Source organism: Dama dama, chromosome 22 (genome assembly GCF_033118175.1).
Source record: "Dama dama isolate Ldn47 chromosome 22, ASM3311817v1, whole genome shotgun sequence".
In the NCBI taxonomy this organism is placed as follows: Eukaryota; Metazoa; Chordata; class Mammalia; order Artiodactyla; family Cervidae; genus Dama; species Dama dama.
Genome location: NC_083702.1, coordinates 8,716,129 through 8,739,100, shown reverse-complemented (window position 1 = coordinate 8,739,100; position 22,972 = coordinate 8,716,129). Strand labels below are relative to the sequence as shown.

Sequence of the window (22,972 nt, the reverse complement as noted above, 5' to 3'; positions counted from 1 at the left end):
GCCTGGTCCATGGGGTTGCAAAGAGTCGGACACAACTGAGCACTTTCATCTAGTTCCCAACATGTTCACTTTCATCTAGATCCTAAACCTGGTTTAAGGAGAGTCAGAATAAGTGAGATATGCACACACTCTAGGAATGTCCCCCAAACACTCACACACCAAGACATGTACACCCAGGTCACCAAAAATACACAGACCCCAGGATTTCTACAGTACATACTGACCCATCCCCAAGATCCTAATTAATTAGTTTATAGTAAACCACAGTGTTAACGAAAACTGGGTTCTTGGATCCTCTGACTAGTACATTCTCTTCCTGGAAAGCTAGGTTGAAATTGGAAGATTGCTTGGCAAGCATATAACTAGATCGACCTAGAATGCTTAGTTGTACCAGAGACTCAGTTTCCACCTTCTTTCTGGGGGAGGAAGGAGGACTGCATTTCTTGATTTTTCAATTATTGAATATTTTATCAGTTCAGAATCAATTAGGCTAAAGAGTAAAAGAATCTCTTTTGGGGGGGACTTCCTTAGTGGCCCAGTGGCTAAGACTGCACACTCCCAATGCAGGGGGCTGAGGTTCAATCCCTGGTCAGGGAACTAGATCCCACATGCTACAGCTAAGAGTTCGCATGCCGCAGCTAAAGATCCTGTGTGTCACAACTAAGACCTGACACAGACACATAAATAACATTTTTTTTAAAAAAAAGAATATTCTTTCTCTACCTGCAATAAGTAGATGCTTCTGTTATTAAAATTAAATTATAACTTTGTTTTCATCAGTCTTCATTTACATTACATTTTATGACTTTTTTCTTATGCTTCTCTTTGTTTAAAATCTTATAATATTTGTAATGATTTGATGTTAATGCAGGAATTTATTATAGTACTATGGTAACATAATTTGTGGTTTTCTGTTAATAGAAATAAGTTAGGAAAGGTAAATGGTGTTGAGAAAAAGTGGGGACTTTTCTACAAAACAATGACTTTGAATTAAATCATTTTCTTAAATAATTCTTGAGTATATGTTATTAGCGGATACACAACAATAGACAAAAAAGACATGGTTCTTACTCTCAAGGTGGTTACATTTTAGTGGGAGAAACAAACATAAATAAAGATAATGATTGTGAATTATGATCAATACTGTGAAGAACATAAAATAATGCAGTATAGGGTGACTGGAAGGACAAGCTTAGGTTAGTCAAGCAAGTCTTCTCTGAACGTGTGGCATTTCAGCTGAACAGTAAAGACGGAGGGAGCCAACTGTGTGAAGAGCTAGAAGAACAGTATACCAGACAAAAGAAACCATCTCAGAAGCCCTTGGCCTCTTCCAAGAACTGTCAGAAGTCCCGTGCCACTGAGCGGTGATAGGAAGTCATGAGGGAGGCCAAAACCTTGCAAGAACTTGACAGCCCTGGCATAGGATGTGGATTCTGTCATGTGGGAAGAATTTCTATCAACTGGGAAGCCACTGAAGGCTGTTAAGTTCGGGAGTAATGTGATATGATTCCATTAAAAAATATATATTTATTATTTATTTGGCTGTACCGGGTCTTAGTTGGAATGTGTGGGCTCTGTAATTTCAGCATGTAAACTCTTGGTTGCAGCAGGAGGGCTTTCGTTCCCTGACCAGGGATCAAACCCAGGCCCTCTGCATTGAGTGTGCAGGCTTGGCCACTGGACCACCAGGAAAGTCCCTATGATTTCACTTTTTAAAAATCACTCTGGCTTCTATATGAAGAATGGATTGGACTAAAGCAGGGGTGGGAGCAAGAAGACCAGTGAGAAAGAAGACAGTCCTAGTCAGTCACTTGGGTGAGAAAGAAAGTAGATTAGCATACTGCACTGAAGTGGAGGAAGACAGCCTGGAGGTATACTGGAGGTAAAGCTGACGTGATGTGAGGATGACCTGAAATACTTCTGCTTCCTAGGAACCAAGAGATACATTTCAGGAAAAAAGGTAGAATCAGTATTGTCAGATGCTGCTGAGAAGCCAAGGAGGTTGGTAATTGAGAAAGTGTATCTGGATTTATTTTTTGAAGAATTAATTAAAGAAAAGGTACACAAAATTTTCTGGAGAGGTGGAGGTGTTCTGTGTCCGAAAGGAGTGTGGATTACACAGGTGTATATCCATTTGTCAAAATTATACTTCTAGAATTTGCAATTCAAATAAAAAGTACAACTTTTCAGGTACACTTTACCTGTGAAAACTGTGAAATAATAATAATTGAATAGGGATGGAGAATGGAGGGAAGTATGGATGAAATAAGAATGACAGAATGTTCACAGCTATTGAAGCTTGGTGATGGATACATAAGGATTCATTTGTATTTACTTTGTATGTGCTTGACATTTTCCATAATAATGCTTTTAAAAGAAATTTATTAGTGGTCTTCAAGAGGAAGAGGATGAAAAACCAGTTTTATGGGTTAAAAGGAAATGAAATGATAAAAACGTAAAGAGTGGTGGTTATAGTCTACTATCCAGTTGTGAAATTTAGAAGTAAATGAAGAGAGAAGAGCACCGAGTAGTGTGTGTGCTGTGTGCTCGGTCATGTCCAACTCTTTATGACCCCATGGACTGTAATCCACCAGTCTCTTTGGTCCATGGGATTCTCCAAGCAAGAATACTGGAGTGGATTGCCATCTCCTGCTCCAGGGGATCTTTCTGACTCAGGATCAAACCTGAGTATCCTACATCTCCTGCATTTGCAGGCAGATTATTTACCATTGAACCACCTAGTTCCCTGACCAGAAGGAGGTATCAGTTCAATTGAAAGATGTTTTTTAAGTTTAAAAAAAAATTGTATTTATTTATTTGGCTGTGTCGGTCTTAGTTGCATCATGCAGGATCTTTCATTGTGGTGCACAGATTCTCTAGTTGTGGAACTTGGACTCCAGAGCCCCTGGGTATAGTTGCCCCACAGCCTGTGGGATCTTAGTTGCCTGACCAGGGATAGAACCATATCTCCTTCATTGTAAGACAAATTCTTAACCACTGTACCACCAGGAAAGTCCTGTGAAAGATTTTTTTAAATGGAGGAGGCCCAGTCATGTTTGTGTAAAGAGCGAAGAAATGAGTGGAGGAAAGCCAAGTGTGTTTATGGAAGAGGTTCACCAGGCTTGTGGGTTTGAAGGAGCCTGGGGATCAGTGAGGCTGGCCCCTGCTGCTGTGCTGGTGCCTGGGCTCAGGCCAGAACCCTGCTCTTCTGACTCTTGTCTGGTGGTGTCTGATATTTGGAGGAGGAAAGAAAGAAAGTGGGGTCCAGCTTTTCTTAATGTTCCCTCTGAAATAGAAGTCATTGTTAAATTGAAGAGTTTAGCATGCATGATTGAAATGACGAGTTTAGATTTCCTTTTAAGGAGGACAGTTTTGGAATGGCATTGGTAGAGAAGGTGCTAAGAATAGCTAATAAGTGAATGAAAGGGTCAGTGCAGTTTTTAAAAATACCCATGTACGTATTGTACCGACAGAAATCAGGTATGCCTTATGGTCGGACAAGATTGACAGAGGACGTCTTCTTGGAGAATTTTGATGTTCCTTTTGAAGAAATGTTCCCTGAAATCATGCAGTATCTTCCATGGGCTTTTTTTTTTTTTTTTTTTTTGAGCGATGTTTAAATTCAGAGATGGGATTATATATTCTTGAGAGTTATGAGGTGTACACATCAGTCTGTTGGGTTTAGAAGACTCTGTGTCTCTGCTAGAAAGATAAAAAGCAGAGGATGGCTTCTAGAAGTTGGCTCTTGGGACTTTGCTGGTGGTTCAGTGGCTAGGACGCTGTGCCGTCAATGCATGGGGCTCAGCTTCGATCCCTGGTCAGGGAACTAGATCCTACATTCCACAACTGAGTTTCCATGCTGCAATTTAAAGATCTTGCACACCACAACTAAAGATGTCACATGCCACAGTGAAGATCAAAGACCCCATGTGCCACAACTAAGACCCAGCACAGCCAAATAAATAAGTAAATACTAAAATTCATTGATCTCTACACTGTCTGCACTTAAGGTTTGTATATTTTTCTGTTAGTAAATTATGTTCAATAAGGACAAAAAACAATTTAGGAATTTCTGTCCTTCTCTTTAGTTGGCTAAGCTCATTTTGAATATTGATTCTGTTATGCAGAATATTGGGGGCTTCCCTGGTGGCTCAGAGGATAAAGCGTCTGCCTGCAATGTGGGAGACCTGGGTTCGATCCCTGGGTTGGGAAGATCCCCTGGAGAAGGAAATGGCAACCCACTCCAGTATTCTTGCCTAGAGAATCCCATGGACAGAGGAGACTGGCAGGCTACAGTCCATGGGGTCACAAAGAGTCAGACACGACTGAGCAACTTCACTTTCACTTCTTTCTTATGCAGAATATTAGCTGTCCTTCTCAGCTTTCTATTTCAAGAAATATATATATTTCCTTTTTAAACCACTTACGGTACCTGGAATGGAGTGGGTGGTTGGAAAGGTGTAACATTTATAAAGTGGAAGGAATTTAGCAATTGATGTGAGAGAAAAGGAAAAGGAGAAACCTAGAGTAATATCAGGGTTTCAAGCAAAGTGACTGGGAGGATGGGGATGTCCTTGCCAAATAGGAAACATAAGAAAAAACAGTTTTGGGAGGGAATGAGATTAACTCTGTATTAAACATACAGAGTTTGAGAGGCCGGCAAACTGTAAGCCAGGTGAAAATGCAGGACTGGAGGCAGGGTATGTGGGGACTGGAAATAGAGGATTGGGAATCACTCAAATTTAATAGTTGAGGGACTTTACTAGTGGTACAGTGGATAGGAATCCACCTGCCAACGCAAGGGACACAGGTTTGATCCATAGTTGAGGAAGATTCCACATATTGTGGTGCAACTAAGTCCGTGTGCCACAACTGCTGAGCCCGAGTGCTGCAACTGCTGAAGCCTTTGTGCTTGAGGGCCCAAGAGCCATAATTGCTGAGCCTGTGTACTGCAGCTGCTGAAACCCACGTCCCTAGAGCCCATGCTCCACGACAAGAGAAGCCATCACAGTAAGCCCACACACTGCAACTCGAGAGTAGCCCCCGCTCTGCACAACCAGAGTAAGCCCATGTGCAGCAACAAAGACCCAGTGCAACCAAAAATAAAATTGATTAATTTTTAAAAAATCTACTAGTTGCAGCTGTGAGATTAGATGAGATTGCTGTGAAGAATGTGAAGAGAGAGGTCCAAGGACAGAAGCTGGAGAAATAAACATTTAGAGAGTAGAAGAAGGAAAAGCAGAGATTAGCAGATTAGAGAGTCAGCAAGTTTATGATGAATAAGACATTGGTTTATGATGGTTTATGATGAATAAGATTCAAAGTCTGACTCAAGGAGTTTGTATTCTTGGAGACAACGAAACACATAAATAGGTAATCCCTTCAGATAATGACGTGCATTATGCTAGAGAGTGGCTGAGTGTGGGAGCTTTCAGTTGGGTGGTCAGGATTCATCCATCACTTCAAAGACGTGGCACTTGAGCTGATGCCTAAATAATGTGGAGGAAACTTTCATGTAACAGTATGAGAGAAGAACTTTGTAAGTCAAGAAGAAATTCAGAGGCAAGATAGGCAAGATGGAGTATCAGAAACAGGATTTACCCTCCCACTAGAAATAACAACTTTACAAATACACAAATGTGTTTGAAACAACAGTTTTTCAAGACACTGGGCATCAGATAGTGAAGGACAGTGATCAGTGAGAAATGGAAAACAAGATGAGTCCTCTGACTACCTCTGCGTCCTGGCTTGAGAGAGCCTCCGGGCCACAGTGCAGGGAATGGGGAGCCCAGGCAAAGCCCAGTGGACCCTCTCAGTTGAGGAAACGCTGCTGAGAGTCTGGGGAGACTGAGGCAGCCGAAGTTTGTAGGACAGAATATTGGAGAGGAGAGAGCTGCTAAGAGAGAGAAATCTGGAGATTTGTGGAGGGTTCCCCTAAGTATTCAGCAGAGTGCTTTTTGGCATATGTACGTGACTGGTCAAGGCTGAGGCAGGAAGGGGTAGCTACCCCGGAGGATTGGAAGTAACCGTGTCTAGCACTCAAACACTGTCTGTAATGGTGCCTGTTTCTGTGGACTAGAAACCTTCATGATTCATGGATCATTATCAGCATACTCAGCCAGCAGTACTAGTAGAGTTCTCACCTCAGGAGTAGGGAATAATTAGCCCTACCTAATTATGAAGTCTGACTTCACAATCCTAAAAGCAGAACCTGAAAGGAACAAAACTATTTCAAAGTAATTTAGCTGCATCTCAGAATGACGCTCAAAAATATTTATAGGAATTAAAAAGTATTCAGGATCCAGCAAAAATTCTGTGTCTGTTATTCAAAGCAGAAATTCTTCAGGCATGTAAAAACCAGAAAATACAAACATAGTAAAGAGAAAAATCAACTGAAACCAAATCATAGTTGACCAAGATGTTAGAATTAGCAGACAAGGATATTAAAACACTTATTATAACTGTGTTTCAGATGTTCAAAAGGTCAAGCAGAGACATGGAAAATATATATTTTTAAAAGTCCCAAATCAAATTTCTAGAATTGAAAACTATAATGTTTGAGATGAAAAATATACTGGATGGAATTGTGGCAGATTAGATACTGTAGAATAAAAGATTAGTTAATTTTGGGAATGTAAATTGGCACAACCACCATGGAGAACAGTATGAAGGTTCCTTAAGAAAACTAAAAGCAGACCTACCATATAATCCAGCAGTCCCACTCCTGAGCATTTACCTGAAGAAAACCATAATTTGAAAAGACACATGCCCTCCAATGTTCACTGCAGCGTTATTTACAATAGCTAGAACATGAAAGCAACCTAAATATCCATTGACAGAGGAATGGATAAAGAAGATGTGGTACACATATGCAATGGAATATCAGTCATAAAAAAGAACAAAATAATGCCATTTGTAGCAACATGGATGGACCTAGAAATTATCATACTGAATGAAATAAGTCAGGAGGAGAAAGGACAATATATTGTATGATATTGCTTGTAAGTAGAATCTAAAAAATGGTACAAATGAACCTATTTACAAAATAGAAATAGAGTCACAGATGTATAAAATAATCTTACGATCAGCAAGGGGAAAGGGAGGGAGGGGTAAACTGGGAGATTGGGACTGACATATACACCCTACTATGAAACAGGTAACTAATAAGGACCTGCCGTAGAGCACAGGGACCTCTTCTACTCAGCACTCTGTAATGACCTATATGGAGAAGGAATCCAAAAAATAGTGGATATATGTATAACTGATTCATTTTGCTGTAGAGCAGACACTAACACACCATTGTAAATCAATTATATTCTAATAAAACAAAACGTGGCATTAAAAAAAAAAAAAAAGAATTAACAGTAGAAACGATCCACCATGAAACACCAAGAGAAAAAGAGCAAAAATCCAAAAAGTGAAAAGAGTGTCAGTGTGTTATGGACAACTTCAGTCACCCTAATGTCCCTGTAATTGGAGTCTCTAAAGAAGGCACATGCTCTTCTGTGCTTAGCTGCTCAGTCATGTCCAACTCTTTGTGACCCCATGGACTGTAGCCCACCAGGCTCCTCTGTCCATGGGATTCTCCAGGCAAGAATACTGGAGTGGGTTGCCATGACCTCCTCCAGGGGGTCTTCCCAACCCAGGGATCGAACCCAGGTCTCCCACATTGCAGGTGGATTCTTTACAGTCTGAGCCACCAGGGAAGCCCAAAGAAGTCAAGGTGGGGCAGAAAAAAAATAGCTAAGAAATAATGGCCTCAAGTTTTCCAAATTTGATAAAAATTGTAGACCCATAAATCCGAAAAGCTCAATGTGCTTGAAGCACAAGAAATGAAGAAAACCCCATCAAAGCCCATCCTTAAACAAATTACTCAAAGCCAGTGGTCAAGAAAACCTTAAAACCAGAGGAAAGAAGACACACTACTCACGGAGGAACAAAGGGTTTCTTTTTCTTTTTTTTTCAAAGGGTTTCTCATTGGAAGTAATGCAAGCAAGAAGACGGTGGAGCACCATCTTGAAAGCACCGAGAGAGAAATGTTAGCCTTGAATTCTATAACCAGTGAAAATTTCTGTCAAAATTGAAGGCTAAATAAACACTGTTTCAGACATACTAATAGAAAAACTGAAATAATTTATCTGTATCTTATCTTACTATAGGTAATGTCAAGGGAAGAAAGAAAATGATGCTAGGTGGAAGTATTAATCTACACAAAGGAATGAAGAGCTCAGAAAATGAAAACTACATAGGTTAAATATGACTTTTTTCCTGTTACTCAGATCTCTTTTTAAAAGAGGATTGATTGAACAACAGTAATACAGATGCACTGTGGGTTTATAACATTTGTATCTGTGAACTGTACAGTAAGAGTGGCATAAAGACCTAAGGAGGGAAAATGGTAGAATGCTGTTATAAGGTTCCTATATGTGAATTAGTATAACTTCACTTGAAGCAAAGAGAATACAGTTGACCCTTGAATAATGCAGGGATTAGGGTCACTGACCCTCTGGGCAGTTGAAAACTCAAATATAACTTACAGTCAGCTGTCCCTATACTCGGTTCTCATATCTGGGGCTCTTCCACACCCTCTGATTCAACTGCCTAGAGGTTGTGTGAGAGTGCAGTGTTTACTATTGAAAAAAGATTCACATGTGAGTAGACTCGTACCGTTGCAGCCCGTGTTGTTCAACGGTCAGCTGTACTTCTCAACTCATTCTGTGAGGCCAGCATTGCTCTGATAACAAAACTAGACAAAAACACTGCAAGAAAAGAAAACTACAGATCAATATCTCTCATGAACATAAATGCAAAAATTCTAAGCCTAATTTTAGCATATTGAATCTAATGATCTGTAAAAGGATCATGTGTGAACAAGTAGGGTTTAGCCAGGATGGTAGGTAGGGTTGGTTTAACATTCAAAAATAAATGTAAAAAAAAAAAAAAAAAATCAATGTAATCCACCATATTAACAAAGTGAAAAAGAAAAATCATATGATCAAGAGATGCAGACAAAGCATTTGACAGACATCACATCTATTCCTGATGAAAACTCTCAGCAAAATAATAGAAAGAAACTATTCAACTTGATAGAGGACTTTTATGAAAATTCAACAGTTGACATTGAGCTCAATGTTGAAAGACTGAATGCTTTACTCCTATAGTGAACAACAAAAACAACAAAAAAGAAAAGAATGTCTGCTACTATGTTTCTCTTCAACGCTGTACTGGAATTTCTAGCCAGGGCAAAAAGGCAAAGAAAAGAGAGGAGAGAGAAGTGAGAGAGGAGGGGAGGGAGCCAAAATATTTCATACTGTGTGATTCAATGCATGTGAACTCTGGAAAATGCAAACTGACTTATGCTGACAGGAAGCACATTAGTGGCGGCCTGGGGAGGGAGAGCAGGAGGGAAGGATTAAAATTGGGACAAGATGGGGGACTTCCCATCATGCAAGAATTCTCTGTGCAATGCAAGGGACTCAGGTTTGATCCCTGGTTGGATCAGTACCAGCTCAATAAATGAAAGAAGGACCATACTTAGTGGTTTGCATGTTTAGAAAGCTGTGACAAACCTAGACAGTGTATTAAAAAGCAGAGATACCACTTTGCCAACAAAGGTCCCAAAGCTATGGTTTTTCCACTAGTCATGTATGGATGTGAGAGTTGGACCATAAAGAAGGCTGAGTGGAGAAGAACCGCAGCTTTCAAACTGTGGTGCTGGAGAAGACTCTTGAGAGTCCCTTGGACAGCAAGGAGATCAAACCAGTCAATCCTAAAGGAAATCAACCCGGAATATTCGTTGAAAGGACTGATGTGAAGTTCCAGTACTTTGGCCACTTTATGCAAAGAGCCAACTCATTGGAAAAGACCCTGATGCTGGGAAAGATTGAAGGCAGGAGGAGAAGGGGTCAGCAGAGGATGAGATGGTTAGATAGCATCACCGACTGAATGGCCACGAATTTGAGCAAACTCCAGGAGACAGTGAAGGATGGAGGAGCCTCACTACATTCCATGAGCTCACAAAGAGTCAGACACAGCTTAGTGACTGAGCAACAACAACAAATTTTTAGAAAGCATTTAGAAAAAGGATCCTGAATGTTTCCAAAGGAGAAACAGGTCATATCCAAAACATTAGGATTTATAATATTATTGAATTTCTATATAGCAGCTCTGGGGTGCTAGAAGACAATGGAGCATGGCCTTCAAATTTTTGGAAGAAAGGTTTACTGACTTGAACTTCTGTTTCTGATTGTGTGTGTGGATAAAAATATTCTATATGTTAAATATATGGATAAAATTAGGACATTTCAGTCATTCAAAATGTCAAAAAATTCACTTTCTGTATACCTCTTACTAGGAAATGATTGGAGTCTGTGCTTAAAGGAATGACCATAAAAGAGGAGGACAAAGGGTCTAGGAAACATGCTCCAGTGAAGGGGAGAGAGTGAGGAGTCCCAGAGATGAAGGGAGAGAGTCATCCTTGGCAGAGCGTCAGCTATTTAGTGGTCTAGGGAGCAAACAGTCTCAGCTGGCACAGGAGAAAACCCCCAAGGGATGTATTCAAGATTGCAGTGAAATTGACAGGTTACCTAAAGTGTTTGAACTTACTAAGAGGAGACTCACCACTCTGTTGGAGGGTTTTCGAGTGAATTAGTGAAAACACATAATAAATACCAAGTTAAAAAAAATTGATAGAAAGTATGAGAGGAAGTAGTAATTTTTAGTTCAAGGGAAAAGAAAAAAATGTCCAAGAAAGGAAATTTAACTATTCATTATGATTCTGCTGTATATGTTATTTACTGGGTAATAGCACTGTTAGACCTGAATATTGATTTGAACAAAAATTGTGACTTATATTGGGAGGATGGGAGAAGGGAGGTACATCTGTGTTGTGGGGTGGCAGCAGAAGAGCATGTTCAGTGGTGAGAACATGGAAGTAATGGGGTGTGGTTTATTCCTTTAAGAATTTGGATACTAAAGGGAAGGGAAAAAATAGGATATCTGGAGAGGTTATAAGGCCAAAAATAATTTTTTCAGAATGAAGAGATTGGGCTTCCCTGGTGGCTCAGTGGTAAAGAATCCACCTGCCAATGCAGGAGACACGGGTTCGATCCCTAATCTGGGGAGACCCCACATGCCAAGGAGCAGCTAAGCCAGTGTGCCACAACTACTGAGCCTGTGCTCTCGAGTCCAGGAATCACAGCTACAGAGCCAGCGTGCCACATCTGCTGAAGCCTGTGTGCCCTGGAGCCTGTGCTCCATAGCAAGAGAAGTCCCCGCAATGAAGCCCACATGCTTCAACTGGAGAGGAGCCCCTGCTTGCTGCAACTGGAGAAAAAGCCCACACAGCAATGAAGACCCAACAGAGCCACAAATAAATACATAAATAAAATTATAGATGGAAGAGATTATGAAATATTTGTAGGTTGAGGAGATGGATTTACTAGAAAGGGAGAAAGAAGGGTTCCTTAGATAATGAGATCCCAGAGGAGGCAGTATGGTGTAGGTCACGAGTTTAGCAACAAGTGGTGAGGTTAACCTTGCAGAGCAGTCAAGGGAGGAAATGGGTGAAGATCCAGAGGTTTATGGTATAATCACCAGAGAAAAAATGAGGGGCTTTTGGAACTTTGTGTTGGATAGGCTTGCAAGATAATCTTAGGCATTGTCATCTTCAGAAAGGATGGTCTTAGGGAGAATGCCTAGTGGATGGATTTGACGTCTTTAAGGAGAGTAGAAAAGGTACAGGATGGATGAGTGAATGATGTGGTATAGTAGGTCAGTCATTCAGCCCAGTCCTGGCACCTAAAAGGCATTGGGAAGTTTTGTTGAAAGAACGAATGATGGACCAGAAGGCCTGTGTTAGAGTCTGGGATGAATCCACTGACAGAAGTTACATTGTTTCCCTCCTGGGCTCAACAGCAGGGGGAGCAGTGAGCCAAGGATCACAAAGGCTTGCTATGCCTTTCAGAGCTACTGGGAAGGGTCACAGGGAAAGGGAGGAAGAGGAAGTGCTGGGAGATGGCAGAAAATGCTTCCTAAAACAGTAACTTTGCAACCAGGCTTTGAAGGTTAAGTGGAAGTTCACCAGAAAGACAGGATGAGGACAGGCTGTCCAGGCAGAGGTGCTGAATGTCAGCACTGAGTGAAGTTAATTGGTATAGTTTGTAAAGGAACCAGTTTTGTAGCTTTCTCCAGCTCTGCACTCCAGAAGCTGAAGGGGAGAAGGGGAAGGGTTTGGCAAGACAGGGATGTCCTAAGGACAAGTTGGTGGTGAGCGGATTTAGGACGTTGCGGAGAAAAGTCATCGAGATGCCTGTCGGCTAAAGCTCTGAACAGACCGTGAGGGAAGAGGAAAACCACAGAGCTAGATGGGACAGTGAAGACTCCTTACAGATTCAAGTGGAGGGAAGGCATGGAAGAAGCGCTTGTGGTCAGAGGCAGATCTCAGAGTTCATGGACCTCAGTGTAGAGAGGTTCAGATGGATGGCAAGACCCAGCCTCGGGTCCTGCCCACCTCCTAGTTGAAGCAAGGAGATGAAGCTGCCTAGGATGGGTCTAGAGTATCTGATGCCTGTAGACTGAGTTTAGTGCCCTTCCTTCCTTAAGTTGTTTCATTGCATTCTCTGGCTATTTCCTAATTAACTAGTTTGTCTTTCCCACCAATCTGCAAGTTTCAAGGGGGTGGGGCAAAGACTGTCTTCTTCACCACAGCACCTAGCATGTAGTATGTACCCAACAAATACTGGTTAAATGAATGGAAGTGAGAGAAAGGTGAGGATATGGTGTAAGTTTTCTTTTTTTGTTTTGTTTTTTATTTATTTTTAACTGGGGCACAATTGCTTTACGATGTTGTGTTGGTTTCTGCCATATATCAGCATGAATCAGCCATAAGTATACGTATGTCCCCTCTCTCTTGAGTCTCCTTTCTACCTCCCACCCCATCCAACCCCTCTAGGTTGTCACAGAGCACAGGGTTCGAGCTCCCTGCATCATACAGCAAATATCCACTGCCTATCTAATTTCACATATGGTAATGTATATGTTTCAATGCTACTCTCTCAGTTTGTCCCACCCTCTCCTTCTCCATGGTGTAAATTTTATGAATGAAAATATTTAAGCTTCTGAAGATGAGATCAAGGGGGAGGAGTGGTGGAGATCATCAAACTAAGTCCAAAAGTGTTCAAGACATTTGTAGAAAAGAAATAAAGATGGGAAGAGACAATAAAGAAATAAAGAGATGGAAGAGAATAAAGGAGGAAATGGTCTTGAGAAAAACAGATGAATTGGCAGTAAGGAGCAGTGATCTTTCCGGACCATTTTTGTTGCCTTCTGAGATGCTGGACAGTGAGAAAAGGTAAGAACCCTGGTGAAGGAGATAGTGTCTTCTGGGGACAAGCATTTTAATTTGTACTTGAAGGAATGAGCAGGAATGTGCAGTGAATGTGAGGCAGAAGACCGGGATTTCTAGGCGAGAAGAGACATTCTGTGGAAAGGCACAAAGGACTGAGAAGTTGGTGTGTGCTCCACCAGGGGTGAGGAATGGGTGAGGGAGGCAGGGGCGATAAAAAAGATCACTTAGTCAAATGAACTGAACTTTTAGCCCTCAAGAGAGGTGATGAGAGTGAAAAATTTCAAGGAGAGTGATGTGATCTTGTTTGCACTTTACAATTTGCATTTGATGGAAGTGATTTGGAGGATGGATTGAAATGAGATGGGACCCAAAGCACAAAGACTAGTGAGAAGGCTTTTGTAGTCGTGAGCTTTAGAGAAGCTGTCTTTACCTATGGCAGTTAAAGGGGATAAAGAAGGGGTAATGAGTATGACAGCTGTGTAAGAGATAGAAGCCACTGTACTTAGTGATTAATAAGGAAGTTAAGGGGTTGAGGAGGGAAGGTGGAGAGCCTGTAACTCGATTATAAGTTTCCTGTTTGAGGATCTTGGTGAATGATAGTACCATTTACAGACATAGGGGATATAAAAAAAGAGGAACTCTAAGGACAAAGATGGTATTTCATTTTGGACCTATTGGACCATCCAAGTGGAGACTAATATGCAAAATATGGGGACTTCCCTGGTGGCTCAGATGGTAAAGAATCTGCCTGCAGTGCAGAAGACATGGGTTCAGTCTCGGGGTCAGGAAGATCCTTTGGAGAAGGGAATCACAACCCACTCCAGTATTCTTGCCTGGAGAGTTCCAGGGACTGAGGAGCCCAGTAGGCTATAATCCTTGGGGTCGCAAAGAGTCAGACACGACTGAGCAGCTTTCACTCAGTTTATGGGGGCTGCAGTTAAAGATTTGAAAGTCATTATAGGGGAGCTTATTGAAACTGTGGGCTTTTTGATTATTACTTCTTGTCATTATTGTGGTTATTAAAAATTGGTTATAGATAAGCAGAGGCCAAGTCCACAATGTAGAGGTCTTTAATTGGAGAGGATTTTTAGAGATGAAAGATCGAGAAAATTTCATAGTATATAGAAAATAGTCATTCTTTGAGAAAATTATTCCAAGGAACTTTAAAGAATTTGTCATCTGTTTTTCCTAATTGAGGCGTAACATTTATTTGTAAAGTTCAGAAAATGCACAGTTCATTGATTTTTTTTTTCCATGTATGTGTACTTTCTTGTAACCAAGACCTAGACAAAGATCATCTCTACTTCCTCATAAAGTTCCCTTTGCAACATTGTAACCATGTTTTTTTCTTCTAGAGGTTTAGATCACTGTGTAAATTTAGAATGGGAGAATCCTGTCTCTCCTTGGCAAAACCTGGTAGGCTGCAGGATCAGGAAGTCCACAAAGAAGAATAAAAGTTGAAACCTGGTTTGAATTTTGCAGTATTCGTCTTTTATTATTCTTGCTTACAATTCCTCCAGTTTCTCCTTTTAATGGAAAGGAGATTTTTCCGTTAAAAATTTCAATTTTTCTGTTCTTTTTGAAACTTAGCCTCTTAATACTATTCCATCTTCTCCAGTATTTCTTGAAATGAAGACTGCAGAGGGAGGGTTGCAGAGCTGGAAAGCCTTTCGTTTTATTTGGGTTTCATTATGGTGTGTGTCTGTATTACTGTTGTCTGTCTTCCAGATTACTAGTTTCTGTTAAAAGAAATAGCACAGGGAACTCTACTTAATATGATGCCCTGGATGGGAAGGGGGCCCAATAAGGAGGGGGTGTAAGTATACATACGGCTGGTTCACTTTGCTGCTCAGTAGAAACTAACACGTTGTAAAGCAACTGTGCTCCAATAAAAATTAATTAACCTTGATTGCTGGGAAAGATTGAGGGCAGGAGGAGAAGGGGGGGGACAGAGAATGAGATGGTTGGATGGCATCACTGACTCAATGGACATGAGTTTGAGCAAGCTCCAGGAGATGGTGAAGGACAGGGAAGCCCTGCGTGCTGCCGTCCACGGGGTCGCAAAGAGTTGGACACGACTAAGCAACAACAACAGCAAAAAAGAAATGGGCAGTAGTTTTCTAAGTAGGGAATAATCCTTGAATACATCCGTTGAGATCTCTCTCCTTGAATACTTTTGTTTGACTTTTTAAAAATTATGCCTTTTGGGAACGTTTTCATAGGACTAATCATCTCAGTTTGTGGAGGTAGCTCTGTCTTTGCCACTTATTTTCCTTTATTGAGCAATAAACCATCTGGAATAATAGAATGCTTTGTTTCTTCTTTTGAAAATTGTATTCAGAAATAAACCATACTTATGAAAGAGAAAAGAAAGACACACAGTTAAAAGAATAATTATAAAACAAGCACCCATATACCTCCTACATAGGCCAAGAAACAGAATCTGTACTCCAGAAACCATGTGCCCCTTCCTGACTGAATCCCCCCGACTCCCTAAGAGACTAATTAGCCTAAAGTTTGTAATAGTTATTCCCTTTTCTTTATAGTTTTATGAACTATAAATATATATATATGTGTGTCTTTGTATATACATATGTGTGATTTTAAAATTTATGTATTTGAATTTATGTTAATAGATTTATACTGGACTTGTATTCTTCTGTGACTTGCTTCTTTCACCTGGTGTTGTGTTTTTGTAACTCATCCAGGTTGAGGTGTGTCACTGTAGTCCATTCATTTTCATGTAGTATTATATTCTATTGTCTTAGAACACCATTGCCTATTTGTCTACTTTTAGTGTTGATGAATGTTTATTTTTTTCCTGTTAAAAGTAGTGCTACTATAAATATTTTTGTATATGCACAAAAGTTTCTCTAGGGTATATATCTAGAAGTGCAGTCACTGGTTTGTACGGTAAGTACATAATCAAGTGTAGTAGATAATGGCAGACTACTTAAAAATAGTGGTACCAAGTTACCCTCCCACTGGAATGAATTGGTTGTCATTGCTCTGCACCCTTGTCAACACTTGGTATTGCCCGACTTTTAAACTTTAGCCAGCCTGATGGTGGTGAAATGGTATCTCTTTATGGTTTTAATTTGCTTTTTCCTGATTGACAGGAGACTGAACATCTTTTCATTTATTTAGCGATATGTATACATCCTCTTAAGTGAAATTCATACTCAGTTATTTTGTAGAGTTTTCTGGGAGGTTGTCTTTTTCTTACTGTTTCATAGCATTTTTTTTTTTATTATATTCTGGATGCTGACCTTTTGTCACAGTTATGAATTGGAAATCAACATGCTTCCTTTTTTTATTCTGTAAATCTGGTCACCCAAGGAGAGATGCCCTATACAAACATGGAGCGGGAAAACCATTGACTGGGGCTTCTGTCCTAGTTAGGCGTGTAGTGGAATGCCACGTGGTTCTGTAAGCACAGGCCCTGCACTTGGAAGTGACTGTGTCTTGGTTCCTGACTGCTGCTGACCTGTGGTGCTTGACTTTGCAGGTGGAACAGGAGGATTTTGTAATGGAAGGGCATGGCAAGACTCCACCTCCTGGTGAAGAAAGCAAACAGTGAGTCACAGTTTATTTAAAAAGGGTCTTATTACAGATCTTCAGAAGCACTTTGGTTAAACATGCTGAGAGCATGTTTGCAGGGGATGTGTATGTTGGGTACACTGTGAAACTCCTCCCCAGTTGCTTTGGTGGCCGTCAGTGCATTGCTTCTATTTATAGACAGACTAACTGGAGGGGCAAGAAAGTTGGCTTTGTAGTTTTTCACACTTGACTAATTAAAATTTATGTTACACTTTAGCACAGGCTTTAAGGCTTAGGATGTTTCAAATTGAACTGACTCAGTCTGGTTGATTTCCAAAGATAGAGTAAAATGGTATATCCTTTTCTTAGCAATGTCTTTATGAAGTGAACTGAATTAGTAGACTGTTTCCCTGCATTCCAAGTGTGAATTTATTTGAATAGTACTTCCTGAAATTCTGTTCCATTTAGTTATTTATACTTCTGATCTTTGTTGAAATAACAAATTGTTTCCCCAGAGGAACAGGAATTATAAATAATATGACTTGGCCAACATTCTAAATAATTCAGGATCTCTCCTCTAACTTCTTAAGGAGTGATAAGTTCTAAATCTGAAATTGAGAGTCCTCTGGGTAGCTTTCTGGTGGCAGTGAGTAGATTTTTTCTTCCTTCTGTCACAGAACTTGAAAAATTATGTTGCAGAGCAGACTGGTGTTCCATATGCCCTTTTAAAGGAAAAACAGTTAAGACTGGCTTCAAGTACTGACATAACTACCATTTTTTTATTCAGACAGTAGTCTTCTAAGTTAATGGGACAGTGACTTGTGGAATTTACTGAAAATCTGTAGAGAGAAACTCTTTTCTCTCATCTTTTTTTTTCCCCTCAAAAATAGTTTTGGTCCGTCCTATGAAAATTTTGTCTCCGAAACCCTTAGGAGTGAATTATGCAGAATATTCTATGCTACCATGAGGCTAGGTTCATTAAAGGAGAGTGTTTGTCTTGTATTTGTTGTGAATGGAAACCAGGATATTTTCACAGCTGGTTTAATTTGCTAACCAGGCAGTTTTAAAAATAGCTTACAATATAAATCCTAACTTTGCTGTATTCTGTCAAATGCACTTATATTCTGCATGGGTGGATGGAATCAATTCATCTTTAGCAAATTAGAAAGCCTAACATCTAGTCCCAGTAGAATTACAGGAACACTTCAGATGCCCTGCCCGCTATTCACTCTCCACTCCTACACTCAGGTCAAAGGTGTTATAATAGAAAAATCCTCGCTCCATTTGACAAGGGTTTTCTGTGCATGAGAACTTTGCTTAGATGCTGCCTGTGTTTTTTCCACCCTTTACAGTGTCTCTACTTCAGATACTGGAGTAACTTGCCTGTGATAATGCACCTTGAAACAGAAGTTAGGATTTGAATTGAATCTTTCTGACTTTAAAGTGTTTTATAATATCTCTTGAACTCAAATTCTTTGCCAACGTCAGGAACTATGTTCCTGAAAAGTATTGTGGCCAGCAAAACTGCAGTTGTTAAGATCAAAGTCTCATGGATAAGAGTGAGCTGGGGGAAACAATGAAAATGGCAGAAAGCCTATTTTTAAAACACAGGTGAAGTTTCTATTCTCTGAAGGGCATCCATTTCCCAAACAAACCAGTCTTTATCTTTACAGACCTGCTCCAGTAACCCCTGTCCTGAATCAGCTCCTTTAGGTATTCAGGAAACATTGCTGGGGCAGATTCTCCCACAAGTTTTACATTATACAAACTCTTACTTCTTTTAGAGAGCTTCATATGGCTCCAGCAGACCTGAAACGTCATGGGTTGTATACTTACCATTCTCCGTTGATAGTTTTGTTTTCACAAGTCTCTGCCTTTTCACAGATCAATCTTGGTTAATTTTGTTTTGTGAGTTTTTGTTTTTGGTTTTTTATTCTGGGCTTGGTCAGCTATCATATATTGAAATGATAAAGCAGAAATGAATATTCTTTCTGGGTCTTCCTCCCATACACCTGCCCACTTCTTTTGCGGGAGTTGGGAGCAAAGCTGCTGTGTTCTTTTGTTTGAGGCAACAGAAATAAACGGATTGAAAAATTTTATTTTTTGTGTCTCAGAACTGCAGTTAGCAAAGGATCATTGCAGTTCATTGTAGGAACTGAATACTACATTCTGAATGCTGTGAGTGACACATTGCTGAATGACTTATGAAATTCCCATCTTCTTTTTTTTAATTATAAAAGTTAATATTTGGTCATCATAAAACATTCAAACAATAAGTGTGAATTTAGAATTATTCGCTTCTTCTACCCTCCTACTCTTCCTCATCTTCTGAAACTTTTTCTGTGTATTTAGAAAAACAACTAAACAGATTTTTTTTCTAACATTCTTTGAGACTTAACTTTTTTCCTTAGACATCTTTTGCAGTCTATTTCATTCCTTTAATGTACTTCTGCAGAAGTACATTCTGTTTTACTATAATCATTCTCTAATAAATATTTTGGTGACTTTCACTTCTTTGATTATTGCAAATATTAATACTTTTTTAAAACATCCTTATTCTTCTATCTTTATACACAAATGTATTTATGTAGAATAAATTTCTAGATATGAAGCTGTTTGGCTCATGGGCTGTGTTTTTTTACAAGGAGGTAGCTGCTATCAATTTACTGTTCAAAAGAACTCTACCAATGTTCATTTCCATCTGCAGTGAAAGAGAGTATCCATTCCTCCACACCGTTAATGACAGTAAAATTATTTATCTCAGAATTTTTGCCACTGTAATATTTTATGGCTTTAATTTGTACTTTTATTCTTACTAATAAGATGGAATATCTTGTTAGTCTCTTGGCCGTTGATTTTTATATCTTGTACCACCTGTTTACATATGATTCCCACTTTTCTTTTGGAATTTTTTTTTTTTTTTATGGTTTTTCTTTTTTTTTTTTTTATTAGTTGGAGGCCAATCACTTCATAACATTTTAGTGGGTTTTGTCATACATTGATATGAATCAGCCATGGATTTACACGTATTCCCCATCCCGATCCCCACTCCCACCTCCCTCTCCACCCGATTCCCCCGGGTCCTCCCAGTGCACCAGGCTGGAGCACTTGTCTCATGCATCCCACCTGGGCTGGTGATCTGTTTCACCATAGATAGTATACATGCTGTTCTTTTGAAATATCCCACCCTCGCCTTCTCCCACAGAGTCCAAAAGTCTGTTCTGTATTTCTGTGTCTCTTTTTCTGTTTTGCATATAGGGTTATTGTTACCACCTTTCTAAGTTCCATATATATGTGTTAGTATGCTGTAATGTTCTTTATCTTTCTGGCTTACTTCACTCTGTATAAGGGGCTCCAGCTTCATCCATCTCATTAGGACTGGTTCAAATGAATTCTTTTTAATGGCTGAGTAATATTCCATGGTGTATATGTACCACAGCTTCCTTATCCATTCATCTGCTGATGGGCATCTAGGTTGCTTCCATGTCCTGGCTATTATAAACAGTGCTGCGATGAACATTGGGGTGCACGTGTCTCTTTCAGATCTGGTTTCCTCAGTGTGTATGCCCAGAAGTGGGATTGCTGGGTCATATGGCAGTTCTATTTCCAGTTTTTTAAGAAATCTCCACACTGTTTTCCATAGCAGCTGTACTAGTTTGCATTCCCACCAACAGTGTAAGAGGGTTCCCTTTTCTCCACACCCTCTCCAGCATTTATTGCTTGTAGACTTTTGGATAGCAGCCATCCTGACTGGCGTGTAATGGTACCTCATTGTGGTTTTGATTTGCATTGGAATGTTTGTTTTGATAGCTTTGTAGGAACCTTTCCTTTACAAAGTGTAGATATTAACCTTTGTCTTTTAAGATGTTTAAATATTTTCTCCCAGGCCTTATTGTTTAGCATTGGAGTATCTTTGATACCAATAGACCATTTAAATTTTTATGTAGTAAAATCAGCCTTTATGGTTTCTGTGTTTCATGCTTGTCTAGAGAAGCCCTCCTACTCTAACATGATAAAATGTCTTGAGTTTTTCTACTGTATTTTTCACATTTAGACCTTTAACTGAACTGGTACTCATTTTTCTATATGGTGAGAGGCAGAGAGCTAACTTAATTTTTTTCTAAATGGGTTTTCCAAATGGCTGCCATTCATTGGTATTAGCGTGTATAGATTGCCTGTTTCACGTATGGAGGCAGGTGGAGCACAAGGATTATATAACTCGCAGGTCACAGAGTAAATTCTAGTAAGGATTAGGTCTCAAATTATTTGTTAGCTGATCTGTGCCACTTTCCTTCTTCATCTAACATTTTTACTATAGGTTCTGGAAGTCTTTAAAAAATTTTATTTCTGTGATGTTTATTTCAATGGTATAAGTTCTGTCAACATACAGTGTAAGGTAGCTAAGCATGTAGAAAGCGTTCTTGAAAAAATAATTGACTTCTGATATTGAAAATGTTTGTGCTAAATTGTTAACATTTGGATTAGTTGTGCTGATTGCTGGTGTACATGTGAATAAGATTTAGTGGCGTATACAACTTTAAACATTTGTTTATTTATATAGTCTGAATATATTTACTTTTTAATGAGGTTTATTTACTATTAATGTATCTGTAATCATTTTTCTGAGTATATTCACATATGAGCCATTGGAGAAAATCAGACAAACCAAGTTTATTGCCACATAATATTGATCACGTGACATGTTTAACACTGGGTTAAATATAAAACTAGATAGCATATTAAAAAGCAGAGACATTACTTTGCCTACAAAGGTCCGTCTAGTCAAGGCTATGGTTTTTCCGGTAGTCATGTATGGATGTGAGAGTTGTACTATAAAGAAAGCTGAGCACAGAAGAATTGATGCTTTTGAATTGTGGTGTTGGAGAAGACTCTTGAGAGTCCGTTGGGCTGCAAGGAGAGCCAACCAGTCCATCCTGGTGTTCATTGGAAGGACTGATGTTGAAGCTGAAACTCCAATACTTTGGCCACCTGATGTGAAGAACTGACTCATTTGAAAATATCCTGATGCTGGGAAAGATTGAGGGCAGGAGGAGAGGAGGACGACAGAGGATGAGATGGTTGGATGGCATCACCAACACAATGGACTTGGGTTTGAGTGGATTCTGGGAGTTGGTGATGGACAGGGAGGCCTGGCGTGCTGTGGTTCATGGGGTTGCAAAGAGTCGGACACGACTGAGCAACTGAATTGAACTGATATTGATTTATTTATTCATTGCACTCAAAAGCAATTAGGCCATTTGTTGATATTAGGAAAGCATTCCTTTAAATAAGAGAAAGGACTCTGAACAGAAAAATCTCACCCTTTTATGAAAATGTGAGACCAAATTCTCAATCATCTGTATACTGCTTAATCACGAACACGAGCAAGAATTCGAGTTAAGTAAATTAAACCAAACTGCCTTGCTACAAAAGAAATGAAAGCTCAGGTTGCCCTTGGCTCCAAAGTCCTTGTTTTCACACTACAGTGTTTTGAGTGAAAGTGAAAAGGTGTTAAAGTTGCTCTGCTGCTACTGCTAAGGCGCTTCAGTCGTGTCCGACTCTGTGACCCCGTAGACGGCAGCCCACCAGGCTCCGCCGTCCCTGTGATTCTCCAGGCAAGAACACTGGAGTGGGTTGCCATTTCCTTCTCCAATGCATAAAAGTGAAAGTGAAGTCGCTTAGTCGTGTCCGACTCGTTGCGACCCGATGGACTGCTGCCCACCAGTCTCCTCTGTCCATGGGATTTTCCAGGCAAGAGTACTGGAGTGGGGTGCCATTGCCTTCTCTGGTTAAAGTTGCTCAGTCATGTCCAATTCTTTGCTACTCCACGGACTGCAGCACACCAGGCCTCTCTGTCCCTCACCATCTCATGAAGTTTGCTCAAGTTCATGTCCATTGCATCTGTGATGCCATCCAGGCTTCTCATCCTCTGATACTCTCTTCTTCTGCCCTCAATCTTTCCCAGCATCAGGTACATTTCCAGTGAGTAAGCTGTTCGCATCAGGTGTCCAAGATATTGGAGCTTCAGCTTCAGCATCAGTCCTTCCAATGAGTATTCAGGGTTGATTTCCCTTAAGATTGACT

At 40.0% G+C, this 22,972-nt stretch overlaps 1 protein-coding gene across 6 annotated transcripts in view; it reads left to right on the top strand.

Moving 5' to 3' along the window:
- TNRC6B (trinucleotide repeat containing adaptor 6B) overlaps window positions 1–22,972 on the top strand; it is a 242,216-nt gene that overhangs the window by 75,000 nt on the left and 144,244 nt on the right. For all 6 annotated transcript variants that reach the window (XM_061124487.1, XM_061124488.1, XM_061124481.1 and 3 more), the window contains one exon: window positions 16,857–16,924. In XM_061124487.1, the coding sequence (XP_060980470.1) occupies window positions 16,857–16,924 (68 nt within the window). The remainder of the gene's footprint in view (window positions 1–16,856; window positions 16,925–22,972) is intronic.